At 46.0% G+C, this 13,328-nt stretch overlaps 1 protein-coding gene across 1 annotated transcript in view; it reads right to left on the bottom strand.

Annotated features, from left to right (window-relative positions):
* CERS6 (ceramide synthase 6) overlaps nt 1-8,980 on the bottom strand; it is a 212,720-nt gene extending 203,740 nt beyond the window's left edge. The window contains exon 1 of the mRNA XM_077830060.1: nt 8,811-8,980. Coding sequence (XP_077686186.1) covers nt 8,811-8,980 — 170 coding nt within the window. The remainder of the gene's footprint in view (nt 1-8,810) is intronic.
* Nucleotides 8,981-13,328: the final 4,348 nt, after the last annotated feature.

The raw sequence follows: 13,328 nt of genomic DNA, 5'->3' as shown, positions 1-13,328 counted from the left end.
GGTGAGGCTTTTTATCCAACATTTCCCAGGAAAGGGGGGGTGCAAGTGTTGGGAGGATTGTTCATTGTTCTTAAGATCCAAGGGTCTGGGTCTGTAGTCACCTAGGCAAATTGGTGAGGCTTTTTACCAGACCTTGTCCAGGAAGTGGGGTGCAGGGTTTTGGGAAGTATTTTGGGGGGAAGACGCGTCCAAACAGCTCTTCCCCAGTAACCAGTATTAGTTTGGTGGTGGTAGCGGCCAGTCCAAGGACAACGGGGGGGAATATTTTGTACCTTGGGGAAGTTTTGACCTAAGCTGGTAAAGATAAGCTTAGGAGGTTTTTTTTCATGCAGGTCCCCACATCTGTACCCTAGAGTTCAGAGTGGGGGAGGAACCTTGACAGCATCCAAGTGTTGAAGAGATTCAGTGCATACCTAGTCCTAAACTACTTTTGTTTTAGCTTACCCTGAAGAGTTTTAACGTGTATGGACAAACATGTAATTTTTAAACATTCCAAGCTCAGAGATACTTGTGTGTTTAGTCATTTCCATTAGAAACTGTAAAACATTTAAGTCTGACACACTTAGCATTAGCCACATTTTATCCATGTAGGCCAACAATTTCAAGTTCAGTGAGGGGGTGTGGGAAGAAAAAATAAAAGTATCCCTAATTACTACAACCCGTTTACCCACATCGCTTAAAATGGCTGGGCCATTTTTTTTTTTTGATAGCAAAAAGTATAAACAAAATCAACTCTTGGCCTTACACCCAAGCATGGCAAGTTTCACCCCAAATGAGCTTTGAGGAAGTTATAAGCAAATGAAAAAATTAGTTAGAATGGAAATCAACCTTAACTATATTTCTTGCTACTGTGAATGCTCATAGTTGGTTACACTTTCTATTAAAGGTAAGACCATACAGTTTTAGCAGCCTAGCAATCAACCTGTTGTACTGTTAATAAAATAGAAAATTTAATTAAATGGTTTGTATCAATTAAAGTTCAGCACTCCAGGTTTGCTGATTTACCAATATTAAGAAGTACAATAGCATCATCACAAGTATTTTGAAAGACAGTACGGCTCATATGTTCCTAGCCCCAAGGTAACAGTACAGCAATGCATTTAAAAGACGATAACTTCTTACATATTACAACAGCAACTCCCCCCCCCCCAGGTGTTCCCATTATAAACTCCTCCCTTCCAGGGGGCTATAACATATCTGTAAAGATTTGCTCTGAAATGCAATTTGGCTACTGTCAGCCATCCATAAACTATTTAATATATTTTTAAGCGGCAGATGTAGCCATTTTAAGTTAAAGAAGAAAATCATCATCCGTTTGGCAGCCCTTTTTCCTTGTCCCTTCCAGCTCTCAGATCACTTTGCTAACGGAAATTAAATTATGCAACCCTTAATCTGTAACGTGGATTAGGCAGTTGTGTTGCTCAAAACAAATGAGGCACAAGACCACTCAGGTTTAAAGGCAAACAAACTTTTATACCAGGGGTCTTACGAGTACCCCCTCTTTAGGTTTCTCCACAACCCACCATGGCTCCTCCCCTTCCCCTTCTGGGTTCTACTTCCTGGTTTCTTAAAGGAGCCACATCTCATAAGCAACCACTCCCAAATACTATATTTTCCCCCTCCAAACACTTTTTTGGTACAACCATACAATAATAAGTTATACAATTTAAACCTTCAGAATTCCAGTATTTCCTTTGGATGTTACACTGTAAAGTCCTTCAGCCAGCGTGGGGGCCCACACAACCATAAAGGTCTATGCATCACCCTTGGAACACCAGCAGCGGCGGGGTTGGAAACAAAATCAGAGCCTCTACCAGAACAGGCAAAACCTCCACTGGGGCAGGCAGTACAACTTCAGCTGCTGATGGTGCAGTGGGCATTTCCAGACCCACTTCACCTGTGATGGACTCCTATATTTGGATTCAAGTATTGATATGCCAATGAGACCCATCATGCAATTTGCATGTTACCACTCCTGGAGGCCGTGTAACCTGCATTGGAATTGAAAGCTATGACTTAACCCTGCATGGTCTGCGTACATGTACCGATTGCCCCACTGCCAGGGTCGTCACCCCAGCCCTCCATTTGTCATCGTGTGCCTGATACGTCTATACACGGTTGTGAACCTCCCACTGACCTATATTCCTGGCATCCTTAAGAAAGGGGCACGATAAGTCTCATGATAAAGACAACTCTCACCCCAATACCAACGAAGCCAGGGACTGATCTGTAGCTCCCTAGGGAACAGCCCGGTAGTGCTGTAATACTGAATGAAAAGCTTGTGGAAAGGGCAAATCATGAGACAGATGAGACCGAAGCCCATTCTTCAATGTGATATTTAATCTCTCTACACCTGTGTTAGCCTGAGGGTGGTATCTGGGAGTACAGACATGCCAGAGCCCTTAATCTGCCAGGAACTGTGTGAAACAAGCAGAAACAAAGTGCGGTCCATTATCAGTAATTACTGTGCGGAGATAACCCCACCTAGAGAATCATTCCTCCAGCCAATCACAGACGACTTGTGCTGCTGCTGCTAACAGCTACCTCCTCCGACCATTTGTAGGCTACTGTCAGAAACCACTGATGCTGTTTGGCAGGGATTATTTCTCCACATATGTCTAGTTGTATGGACTGCCATGGTCCAGGCAGCAGCTGGGTTGAGATCAAAGGTACACTGCTTAGCTTATGGGATTCACCACTAAGTAAACATAGTTCACAATTTCGGACCAACTCTTTAAATGTGACTATCCTGGCCACCATAAGCTGTGTGACACCTTTATACATACCACTCCAGCATGGCCTCTGGTACTCTGGGAGCCCCAGAGTAGAATATGATCACCTATGGTGACAATTCATATATCACAAGACACCAGATAATCTGGAACAATTTTTGGCCAACCTTGACGAACATATCTGAGAACTTCCTGTAACACTACATCCTGGGGCAGTGCCTCCAACAGTGATTTGCGACTGATAAGAGAGGGGTCAGTCAGGGCGTTATTATGCTCTTCCTGGCTCATAACTCCCCTTACTGTAGATTTGTCAGGTAAAGCCCAGGACAGGCAATCAGCCACCTGATTGAGTTTATCCAGATGGTACTTTACTGAGAAGTTGTACTGACGTAGGCAAATCAGCCCATCTATGAACATGAAGGGATCCGTGGCTCTGACCTCGACTGTGTTAACAGTGTGATTAATGCCTGGTGGTCAGAGAGCAGTGTGAAGGTTTAGCCATGCAAATAACGATACCACCTTTCACATGACCACATGCAAGCTAGGGCCTCCCGTTCCCCTGCTGAGTATTTCTGCCCAGCTAAGGAAAGCGCTCAGGAGGTGACTGCATCTGCATATTCCACCCCTTCGTAGACCTGGTAGAGCACAGCACCGAGAGCTGCAGCAGAGGCAACACACATGACAAAAGTAGGGACTCATAAGGCAAAGTTTGTCAGTGTTGGAACTGGAGTAATACGTTGTTTGAGCTGGCCCACTGCCTGTGAACACTCTGGAGTCCAGTTCCAGACTGCATTACTGTGTAACAGGGCCCATAAGGGTGCAGTGCATCTGAGCATAATCTTGCACAAAACAAAGGTAACAGTTAGCTAACCCAAGAAACGCTAGGCATTCCAACTTGTCCGTGGGGTCTGGCAGTCAAACAATAGCATCCACACTGGACCACAACGGGGTGATTCCACTCACCAACAGATCATGGCTCACAAAATCCAGTGGAGTTCTATGAAAAACACATTTCTCCCCTCAGGGTCAGATGATGGTCCTTAAACTGTGTTAATACTGTATGAAGGGAAGCATCATGGTCAGAATAAGGTGATCAATGAACCAGGATGTCACGACCACTCCAAGAAGGCCTGCCTCCAAGAAGGCCTGCCTCAGCTGGGGCCTAAAGATAGACCAAAAGGAATCCTTTTAAACTGTAAGGGCCATATGGGTGAGAAAAGCTTTGAGGTTCCACAACTAAGGAGAAAATGGTATCTGGAGATATCTCTGGCATAGATCCAATTTAGTGAACATAGCTGAACCCTGACATTGCACTGCCAATTCCTCCACAGTTGGTCGAGGATAGCAGTCAGGTATGACTGCCTTGTTCACTTGGTGCCAATCCACACATAAGCATATTCCTACTTCTTGTTGAAGAAAAAAAAAAAACCAAAAATGTTGACAGCCATGGAGAAGTGCCCTCCTTAAGCAAGCAAGAAATCCCTGTGGCTACAGCATCCTTTAACACCAGGTGAGGTCTGCAGAATGGTTGTATAATTGGGCTGGCCAGTGGATCCACTCATAGATGATCCACAGCCAAGACCAGAGGAGACCTCCAATCATTCCCCCAAAATCGATTTCTATGTTCTGTGAGTCTAACACCTTAAAGCCCAGTGCCTGGAAAAAATCCAGCCTGAGAAGGTTGGCCCCAGAATGGGCCATGTAAAATGGGAACACTCCCACTTCTCATTGATATTACATCACAGGGAGACTCACCATCCCTAGCAAAGCGATTTTTGCATTGCCATATTCAGATAGCATGGATTACACTGGCCGCAAGGTAAAATAGGCAAAGTATCTGTGGTGTGTGGTATCATTTATTAGTAAGACTCCAAGTTCCAGCAGCAGCAGCTCCACAGTCGCTAAATGGCAGGGGCAGATTTTAAGATACTCCCAGTCCCGTGTCACCAAGTTGATCCCCTCAGGCATGAAATCTTCCTCCATCTCCTGGTCATCCATATAGGTGATGGCTGGGAAAGAGCAACACCTTCTGGCAAAACAGTTAAGTTTTCCACATCAGCGGCATATTTGTCCCTGGGCTGGACACTCCCACAGCTCCGACAGTGCCAGGAATTGCTGCAGCAAGGACCCATGCCAGCACTCTGCTCCTGAGTCCCACCAACGATCAGGGCACTGCCCTATAACTCCCACATGGTTAGCTGAACCTCTATCAATTCACTGTACCACGGTGGCTGCAGCACTGGATGGTGTGAATAATGCCCCAGAAGAAGAACCTGGAGGGGTTGCAGTCTGGGCTGCAAGTTAAAATTGACAGCGAATCTCTACCACCCTGTGGAGAGCCAGGGAATCTGGTCCCATCAGGAGGCACTTCCACAACATAGGGATAAAATCCAGCCCTTAAACTGATCCTGAATCATCTCATCAGTTAGGGATGCAAACCTGCATATAACTGCCAGTTCTAGACTGATGCCCTGGGGAGCTGTGCTCTCTGATGAAACTGAATGCATTCAAGCATAGTGCTGGGTGCAGGGTGACAATGTACCACTAGGGCCCTTACCACTTCCTGATATGATGTGCTTATCTCCAGAGTGCAAAAGATCTGAAAGTCTCTCCGGCACCTAACACGTGGAGTAGGAGTGTGCGCCAGCAAGATTCGGGTGCCATTTCCAGACCAGCTGCCATGAAGCACACATTGACTGCTGCGATTCATTTGGTACATGGCAAAGGTGAATCCCCTGGTAGCATCAGGTACAGGGCTGGAGCAGTCACAGAAACAGGGAATTGCACAGTAGCTGGAGGCATACTTGGGTCGAACATCCTCATTACTACTGTGATATTCCAAAATCTTGAAGACCACTCAAGTTTAAATGCAAACAAGAACAAACTTTTATTCCAGGAGTCTTACGGGCACCCCCTCTCTAGGTTTCTCCATGACCCTCTGGGGGTCAACTTCTTCACCCTCGGGGCTCCACTTCCTGGTTTCTTACGGAAGCCACGCCCCATAAGTAGCCGTTCCCAAATACTACCTTTCACAAAAATAAATTATTACATAATAATTAATAAATTATTATTAGGTCTTGATCCTGCTCCCACTGAAGTCAATGACAGACTTCCCACTTAGTTCAACGACAGTAGGACCAAGATGAGTGTTGGCTTGTTTTAATAGGTATCTCCATTTTAATATTACAAGTGCTCCATACTACATTGATTAATGCCACACTAACGGCCTAAACCTGCACTCATGAATATCACTGGGAGCTTTCAGAGTAGCAGCCGTGTTAGTCTGTATTCACAAAAAGAAAAGGAGTACTTGTGGCACCTTAGAGACTAACCAATTTATTTGAACATAAGCTGTATGCATCCGATGAAGTGAGCTGTAGCTCACGAAAGCTTATGCTCAAATAAATTGGTTAGTCTCTAAGGTGCCACAAGTACTCCTTTTCTTTTTACTGGGAGCTTTGCAATTGGCTTCAAAGAGAGAAGCACTGAAACACAAATATATTTTCCAATGCTAGCTAACAGCTCTGCAGGAAGCTGTTATGTTACATCCGGCTAACAGCATACATTTCAGAAGGTGGATTATTGGCCCTATCTACAATGAAGGATTATGAAAATTAGTTGCTTTTCTGATGAGTAACTATGTATTTATAAAATAGATTTTTTGAAATTATTTTTTAAACTACTTGAGAAAGGAAAATAAATATGAAAAGCTAATTAAAGGTTGCATTATAAGTGACAAAAAAATAAGGCAATTCAAAGCTCAGGCTTAAATTCTCTGCGTAGTTAACTTTTCTTCCAGCCTGAACTAGCCCTGCTGTGCTTACATATTGCAGCTCATATGGCACCATACACAACATCATGCTCTTACCTCAAGTCCCTTCAGTACAACGGGGTAACTGTAAGGATGGAGAGGCAAGACCAGAAGCCAGTTCTTGTACATTACTGAGAGAGTAAAGAGTACTTTGTTTTACTTAATTTATTATATTCTTGTTCAACATCTAAATCAAAACTGGGAAGGCTTTGATTTCCAGATACACCTTCACTTGTCACACAAGTCAATAAAGCAGCACAAAAGAATGATTCTAAAGACAACAATTCAACAAAGGCTGTGGTCATTTTTCAAAATGAACATTTCTTCCCAGGTAATGAAAACAGCTGAACATTTCACAAACCACAAATCCAGACAGCAAATGCTAACACCTTAGCTCATACTGGGAAAATGAAATGCTTGTGAGAGGTGATATGAGTTTTGTAGGTCCCAGCTTTCCAGGGTGACCAAATGTTTTATTAACCTTTAGCATACAGATATTCCCTGTGTGGAATGTAATAATTGCTACTCTTCATGTGTCCTTTTGAACATCTTGTAATCATTACAGAGGAAGATTCTGCCAAGAATATGTAGGTGTTTGCAAATGGAACCGTTCTTTTGTTCTTCGCAGATAAAGTGAATATCATCTTTCTTGACATGGCATACTAATCTACCCAGAAATGAGCACACATGAGCAACCTGCTTTATTCAATGATCTCTTTATCCACTCAAGGACAGCTATGTTAAACAGAAGTAACCGAATGTCCATAGCAAGTAAATATTTACTTTGGAAGAACATGACCCTTTGATATATATGTTTCATATTAACTTTTTTAAAAAAAATCTGTTTGGACTGATGCAATCCATGACACAGCCTTAGATGAAAACAGTGAGTTTCAATTTTATTCTTATTACTTTCTTCACCTGAGTCCTAATTTTAGATTACACTTTGAATATTATTGCTTAGATTTATGATTGAATACATTGCTACATCAATAGGAGTGTATGAAATTAGAATAGAAATTAGTAAAATAAAATGTGGCAATTATAGCCCCTTATTTTAAGCCCCTTTACAAACATGTACTAATTGATATTGACTAGTGTTCAGATGTAATATACACATTTAAAACCATAACATGCAGCTATCATAAGGTGCATTGTACAATGAAATACAAAGCTTCAGCACAGTCAAGGTCCCCAGCAACTGATTACAAGAACCAATCCTGCCACCCAGTGTAATCTATATACAATTATATAGTTAGCATAGATAGAGTAATTTACATTAGCCTTTTTTTAAAAAATAAAAATTCTTCTACTAAGAAAAGCCTGTGAGGTTTACACAGAATTTTAGTTCAAGATAGACAAACTCCTCATTAGAGCAGTTTGTTTCCTGGCACATGGGGGAAAACCGCTATGTAACCTCAGTTTTTCCCCCAATAACACTAAGAACTTTTAAAGATTTAATATCAAAGGCTTAAGATGCCAGAATGGCAGAGGTTCAGAGTATGTCAAGAATTAACAGACAGGCAATTACAAAGAGCTTATTGAGAATATACAAGACTTGTCATTTGGGCTCAGAAGTTAAAGGCTAAAACTGAGTTTTTACTAAACTTGCTCAAGATCTATTACATTAATCCCTGCCTAATGTATTCTTTTCTACAAGCAAATTCCAGGACTTGACACATTTCACAACCTAAGAGCTGACGGTCTCCCATCAGACCTGCGATCGGTCCGCGTGACAGTTTAGAAGCAGGTTACGGCCAGGACTAGGCAGCAAAGGGGGGTAAGGGGGGGTATACATTTTCAACACACTTCAGTCTCAAACGATGCCCACAGCGAGCCCCGCACAACCGAGGGGAGGGCTGCTGAAGAACATGCCCGATGAAATTTCGCCTCCTAGTGCCAACGTGGAGGCATGTTGCTGGGCTGCCCACCAGCTAGACAGTCTGTATCGATGGCATGAGCTTGAGGGCCAGTGAGACGAGCAGGCAAGGAGAGGAAATCAACTCCAAAGCGCCTTCACCTCTGGTGTCTCCCCCGGCCGGGCGAGCCTGGAGAGAGCAGCAGGAGCCCAAGCATCTCCCCGCGGCAAGCTGGACGGGACCCCCTCTCTTCCCTCCCCATGCCCGCCAGGCTGCGTGGCTGGCCAGCGGCAGCCCCTCCTGCCCCACGCGCGCTCCAGCTGCAGCCCCCTGCGCGGGGCGAGAGCCGGCGGCTGCCCGGCGCGGGGCGCAGGCTGCGGTGGGGTGGCCCCGCTTGCCCAGCGTTACCTTTCGAAGACCAGGCGGATCATGAAGATGCAGAAGGCCAGAGGGAAGGCGAGGTACAGATCCTCAGCCTGGGGGAAGGAGGCTTCCTCCGTGTTCTTCAGATCCGCCCAGGTGACATTGTGCGGCAGCCAGAACCGCTCGTTCCAGAACCAGGCTAGGACCCCTGCCATCTTTGCTTTGTCTCGCTCCGAGCCCCCCTCGCTCTGCCGCTGCCAGGGGGGGCGGGGAGGGGAGGGGGCGCGGCTGCTCAGGAAGAGGATGCGCGTCTGTGTGCGAGCCCCGCTGCGGAGCAGCCGCCGTGAGCCTTCCCTCGCGTTACTCGCAGCAGCTGCGCCCCGACGCCCAGCTCCCCAGCCCGGGCTGCGCGGCGCTGGCTTGGGCCGCCTCGTCTGTCACAAGGCTGCTCGGGCCTCGCGCCCTGATTGGCTCCCGCCCACGTCAGCCAGCGGCTGGAGGCAGCCAAGGTGGTGCTGCTGCTCCCACGGCGGGAGAGACAGAGCAGCCCCCTTCCCGCTCCGCCCTGCCGGGGCTCCTGCGTGGCGGGGGCTCGGCAGCATCTCCCCGCCTCGGCTCGTCCCCAGTGCGCACAGGCTGGCCCGGGTCCAGCCGCCGCAGCCATGCAGCTGCTCCTCCCGCTCACCCGTTTCCAGGCTGCAAATTGCAGAGGCAACGTGGCTCTTTCCTTCCACGGCGCGGCTGGAGCCGGCCGAAACTTTCCTCACGGCACCCAAACCGGGGGCGTTCCGGTGGTAGGTTTGGGTGCAGGCTGGATACACGAGCTGAGCCCACTGAAGGGGCCACGAACCTCCCAGCAAATCCCCAACCAGGCTGGGAGGGAGCCCAGGCTGCCTTTCAGCCCCACATTATGCTGACTCAGCACATCCTGGCCTCAGCAGCGTCCATCAGGGGGCGCTTAGCTAGTGCTTGCCCAACGCCAACAGTGTTAAAGCTAGCAGGGTCAACGTTGAGTTGAGGTACCCCACTTGAGCCCCTTGACCTAATACTTAGACACCTGAGCCTTGCATGTAGGTAGTTAAGTCCCAGTTTTAGCTCTGCTGAAATCCACAAAACTCCCGCCAAACCTTGTAGGCCTCTAAACTTGCTTGGTGCCTAAGTTTTCAGGATAAAAGTTCCCTCAACAACTAAGTTTACGCCTCTGGACATACCCACTGCTGACTCCCTCTAGGTGTCTGCGTGTCTAGTTCCTGCTTAAACCACAGAGCGATTTGTAAACAGGAGCAGGACAGGAAGGGAGGGATAGCTCAGTGGTTTGAGCCTTGGCCTGTTAAACCTCAGGTTGTGAGCTCAATCCTTGAGGGGGCCATCTAGGGATCTGGCCCAAAAATTAGGAATTGCCCCTATTTTCAGCAGGGGGTTGGACTAGATGACCTCCTAAGGTCCCTTTCAACCCTGATGTTCTATGACTTCAGGGGCATCGCTGGGCATGCTCAGAGGCCACTGGCAGGATTGGGTCCCCTTCAAAGTCTGTCCCAATCAAAATCTCTCTCTCTCTCTCTGGCCAACTGATTGAGTCAGGAAGAGAGGGAGTGAGAATGGCACCCAGCTGGAACATGGGGGACCACACGTCCAGTCCCCCTGTTCCAATCATCTTTTTCATTATTTAGCCACAGTGGAACAGCTTCAACAGGAGAGACTGAGGAAACCCCACATTAGAACAGGTCATAGCTCCCTGGTTAGAGCACTCACCTGGAAGATCTAGGATACCTTGTTCTGGGAGAGGGGGAATTGAACTTGTGTCTCCCACCTCCCAGGTGAGTGCTGTAGTGAGCTAAAAGTTACAAGGTGGGCAGCAGTGGCAGCACCTTCTCGGGCCATTTTGGGTGTAGTAAGGCAGGTGCCTAACTCATTCCCACAAGAAACATCCTAGGTGCCTAAGCAGCCTGGTTCCAGGAGACAGGTTTTTGTTTGTGGATCATAGAGTCATAAATTCCAAGGCCCCAAGGGACCATTGTGATCATCTAGTTTGAACTCCTCTATAACACAGGCCATAAAACTTCCCCAAAATAATTCCTAGAGAATTTCTTTTAGAAAACCATCCAATCTTGATTTAAAAATTGTCAGTGATGGAGAATTCGCCACAACGCTTGGCAAATTGTTCCTGTACTTAATTACTCTCACCCTTAAGAATTTATGTCTTATTTCCAATCTGAATTTGTCTAGCTTCATCCTCCAGACTTTTGATGGTATTATACCTTTCTCTGCTAGATTGATGAGCCCATTATTAAATGTTTGTTCCCCATATAGACACATATAGACTGCAATCAAGTCACCCCTTAACCTTCTCTTTGTTAAACTAAATAGATTGAGCTCCTTGACTCTTTCACTAGAAGGCATGTTTCACCATTCTTGTGACTCTTCTCTGAACCCTCTTCAATTTATCAACATCCTTCTTGAATTGTGGGCACCAGGACTGGACACAGTATTCCAGCAGCAGTTGCACCAGTGCCAAATACAGAGGTAAAATAATCTCTGTACTCCTACTCCAGATGCCCCTGTTTATGCATCCCAAGACCACATTTGCTCTTTTGGCCACAACGCCGCACTGGCAGCTCATGTTCAGCTGATTATTCACCACGATTCCCAAAACTTTTTCAAAGTCACTGCTTCCCAACATAGAGACCCCCATCCTGTAAATACAGTCACTGTTCTTTGTTCCCAGATGTATACATTTACCCATTTTAAAATGCATATTGTTTGCTTGCACCCACTTTATCAAGCAATCCAAATCACTCTGAATCAGTGACCAGTCCTCTTCATTATTTATCACTACCCCAATTTTTGTGTCATCTGCAAACTTTATCACAAAGCAGAGAGAGGCAGTGCCGCTCTCTGTGAAAGGGGAGGACACACCCCTGTCCTCAGCATTTCCCATTGACTATCTTAGGGGCGGGGGGGAATCTGACAAAGTCTTGCTTTCCAACTGATATTTGGGATGAAGCTGGAGCTGGAGGAGGTAACAATGTCATTTGCCTTCCTCTCTTTGGCTTGGTCTGGTCAGGACATCTTTCAGGATTAGGATGAAGGGGACAGTGAAGGCGGCAGCTGTGACAGAGAGGTGTATCTACACTACATCTGATACACCTCTTCCATGGTATTTGTCCATAAAGGTAGCATGTCACATCTCTACTGAAAGCTTGTAACTTTCCACTAATGGCTAGCTAATTATGTAAGGTATTGCTCAATTGTCTACCCTTGCACCAACCCAGAAAAGTTAATGGAAATTGAGCAACATATCAACAGAAACATCAAAACTACTTGGAAGTGAAAAGGAACAATGAGACAGTGAAAGGATCACCCTGTCTGTGAATAACGAAGAAAGACTGACTCAGGTAACTATTAATATGTGTAGGCCGTAGTTCACATTTTATGATTTTGTTTTGTATGGAAGGCCAGCTCTACACTACAGACCTATATCTGTATAACTACATCACTGAGGGGTGTGAAAAATCCACACCCCTGAGCGACGTAGTTATATTTACTTAACCCCCCATGTAAGCAGCACTATGTTGACCAGAGAACTTGTCCGGTCAAACTAGCTACTGTCTCTCAGAGAGGTGGATTAAATACACCACTGGGAGAAGTTCTCCCATCGTGCATAGTAGCATCTTTACTAAAGCGCTACAGCAGCACCAGTGCAGCTGGTGAAGACAAAGCCTAACCATTTGTTTCCATCACTCACACTTGTTTCTGTTGGAATCTCTAGTCTTTTGTAAATAAATTACCTGTTCTTTTACTGTAATTGAACTCGATGGCTGTGTGTTATCCAGGAATGGTAGTATAAGACAAAACTGGTAAACTGTGGTGCACTGTTCCTTTGGGAAAGGAGGACCTGGGATTTCTGATCTAGTGATCAGAGGCTAGCCACTGCAGGGGTACACTTTGAAGGGACTGGAGGGCTAGGGTGCATCTATGGTCAATATGCGGGGAAAGGCAGGGCTGGCAGGAGGAGGAGAGTGCTCGAGTGGCTGACAGGCTGGTGGTGTCATGGAGCTGACATCCAGCTGGCATAGACGGCTGGAGGTGGGTGGTACTCCAGGTGACGCACAGGCCTGGGTACCCCGAGAAGCATCACAGCCACTATGCTCTCTCCAGTAGCCATTCTCTCCCCCAAGTCTCTTTCTTTAAAGACCCCACAAAGAGAGGGGTGGGTGGATTAGCTCATCCCCTCATTACTTTGTTTACCAATTAGGGCTAATTTTTGACATCCCAGTTTTGTTTCACTGATTTCCAATTTTACACTATTCTGGTTTGCCTGGCATGATTTTAGCACAGTCCTTGAGTTACAACAGTAGGCCTTTCTGTTGGAAGAAATTGAGTTGGTTTGTTTTGATTTTCCCATCAGCATTTGTTGTTTTAGGTTATTGTGACATTTTATGACCATTTACTTACTTTTTACAGTTGAGCTCACAATTACGGTACGTTTGCAGGCCCCTGATCACAAGAGCAGCCATGTTTTAATACAACCCATAACAAGGTTTAACCCAGCTCATAGCAATA

Source organism: Eretmochelys imbricata, chromosome 11 (assembly GCF_965152235.1).
Source record: "Eretmochelys imbricata isolate rEreImb1 chromosome 11, rEreImb1.hap1, whole genome shotgun sequence".
Classification (NCBI taxonomy): domain Eukaryota; kingdom Metazoa; phylum Chordata; order Testudines; family Cheloniidae; genus Eretmochelys; species Eretmochelys imbricata.
Note: the sequence above shows the minus strand (reverse complement) of the source record. Positions and strands in the feature narration are given on the sequence as shown.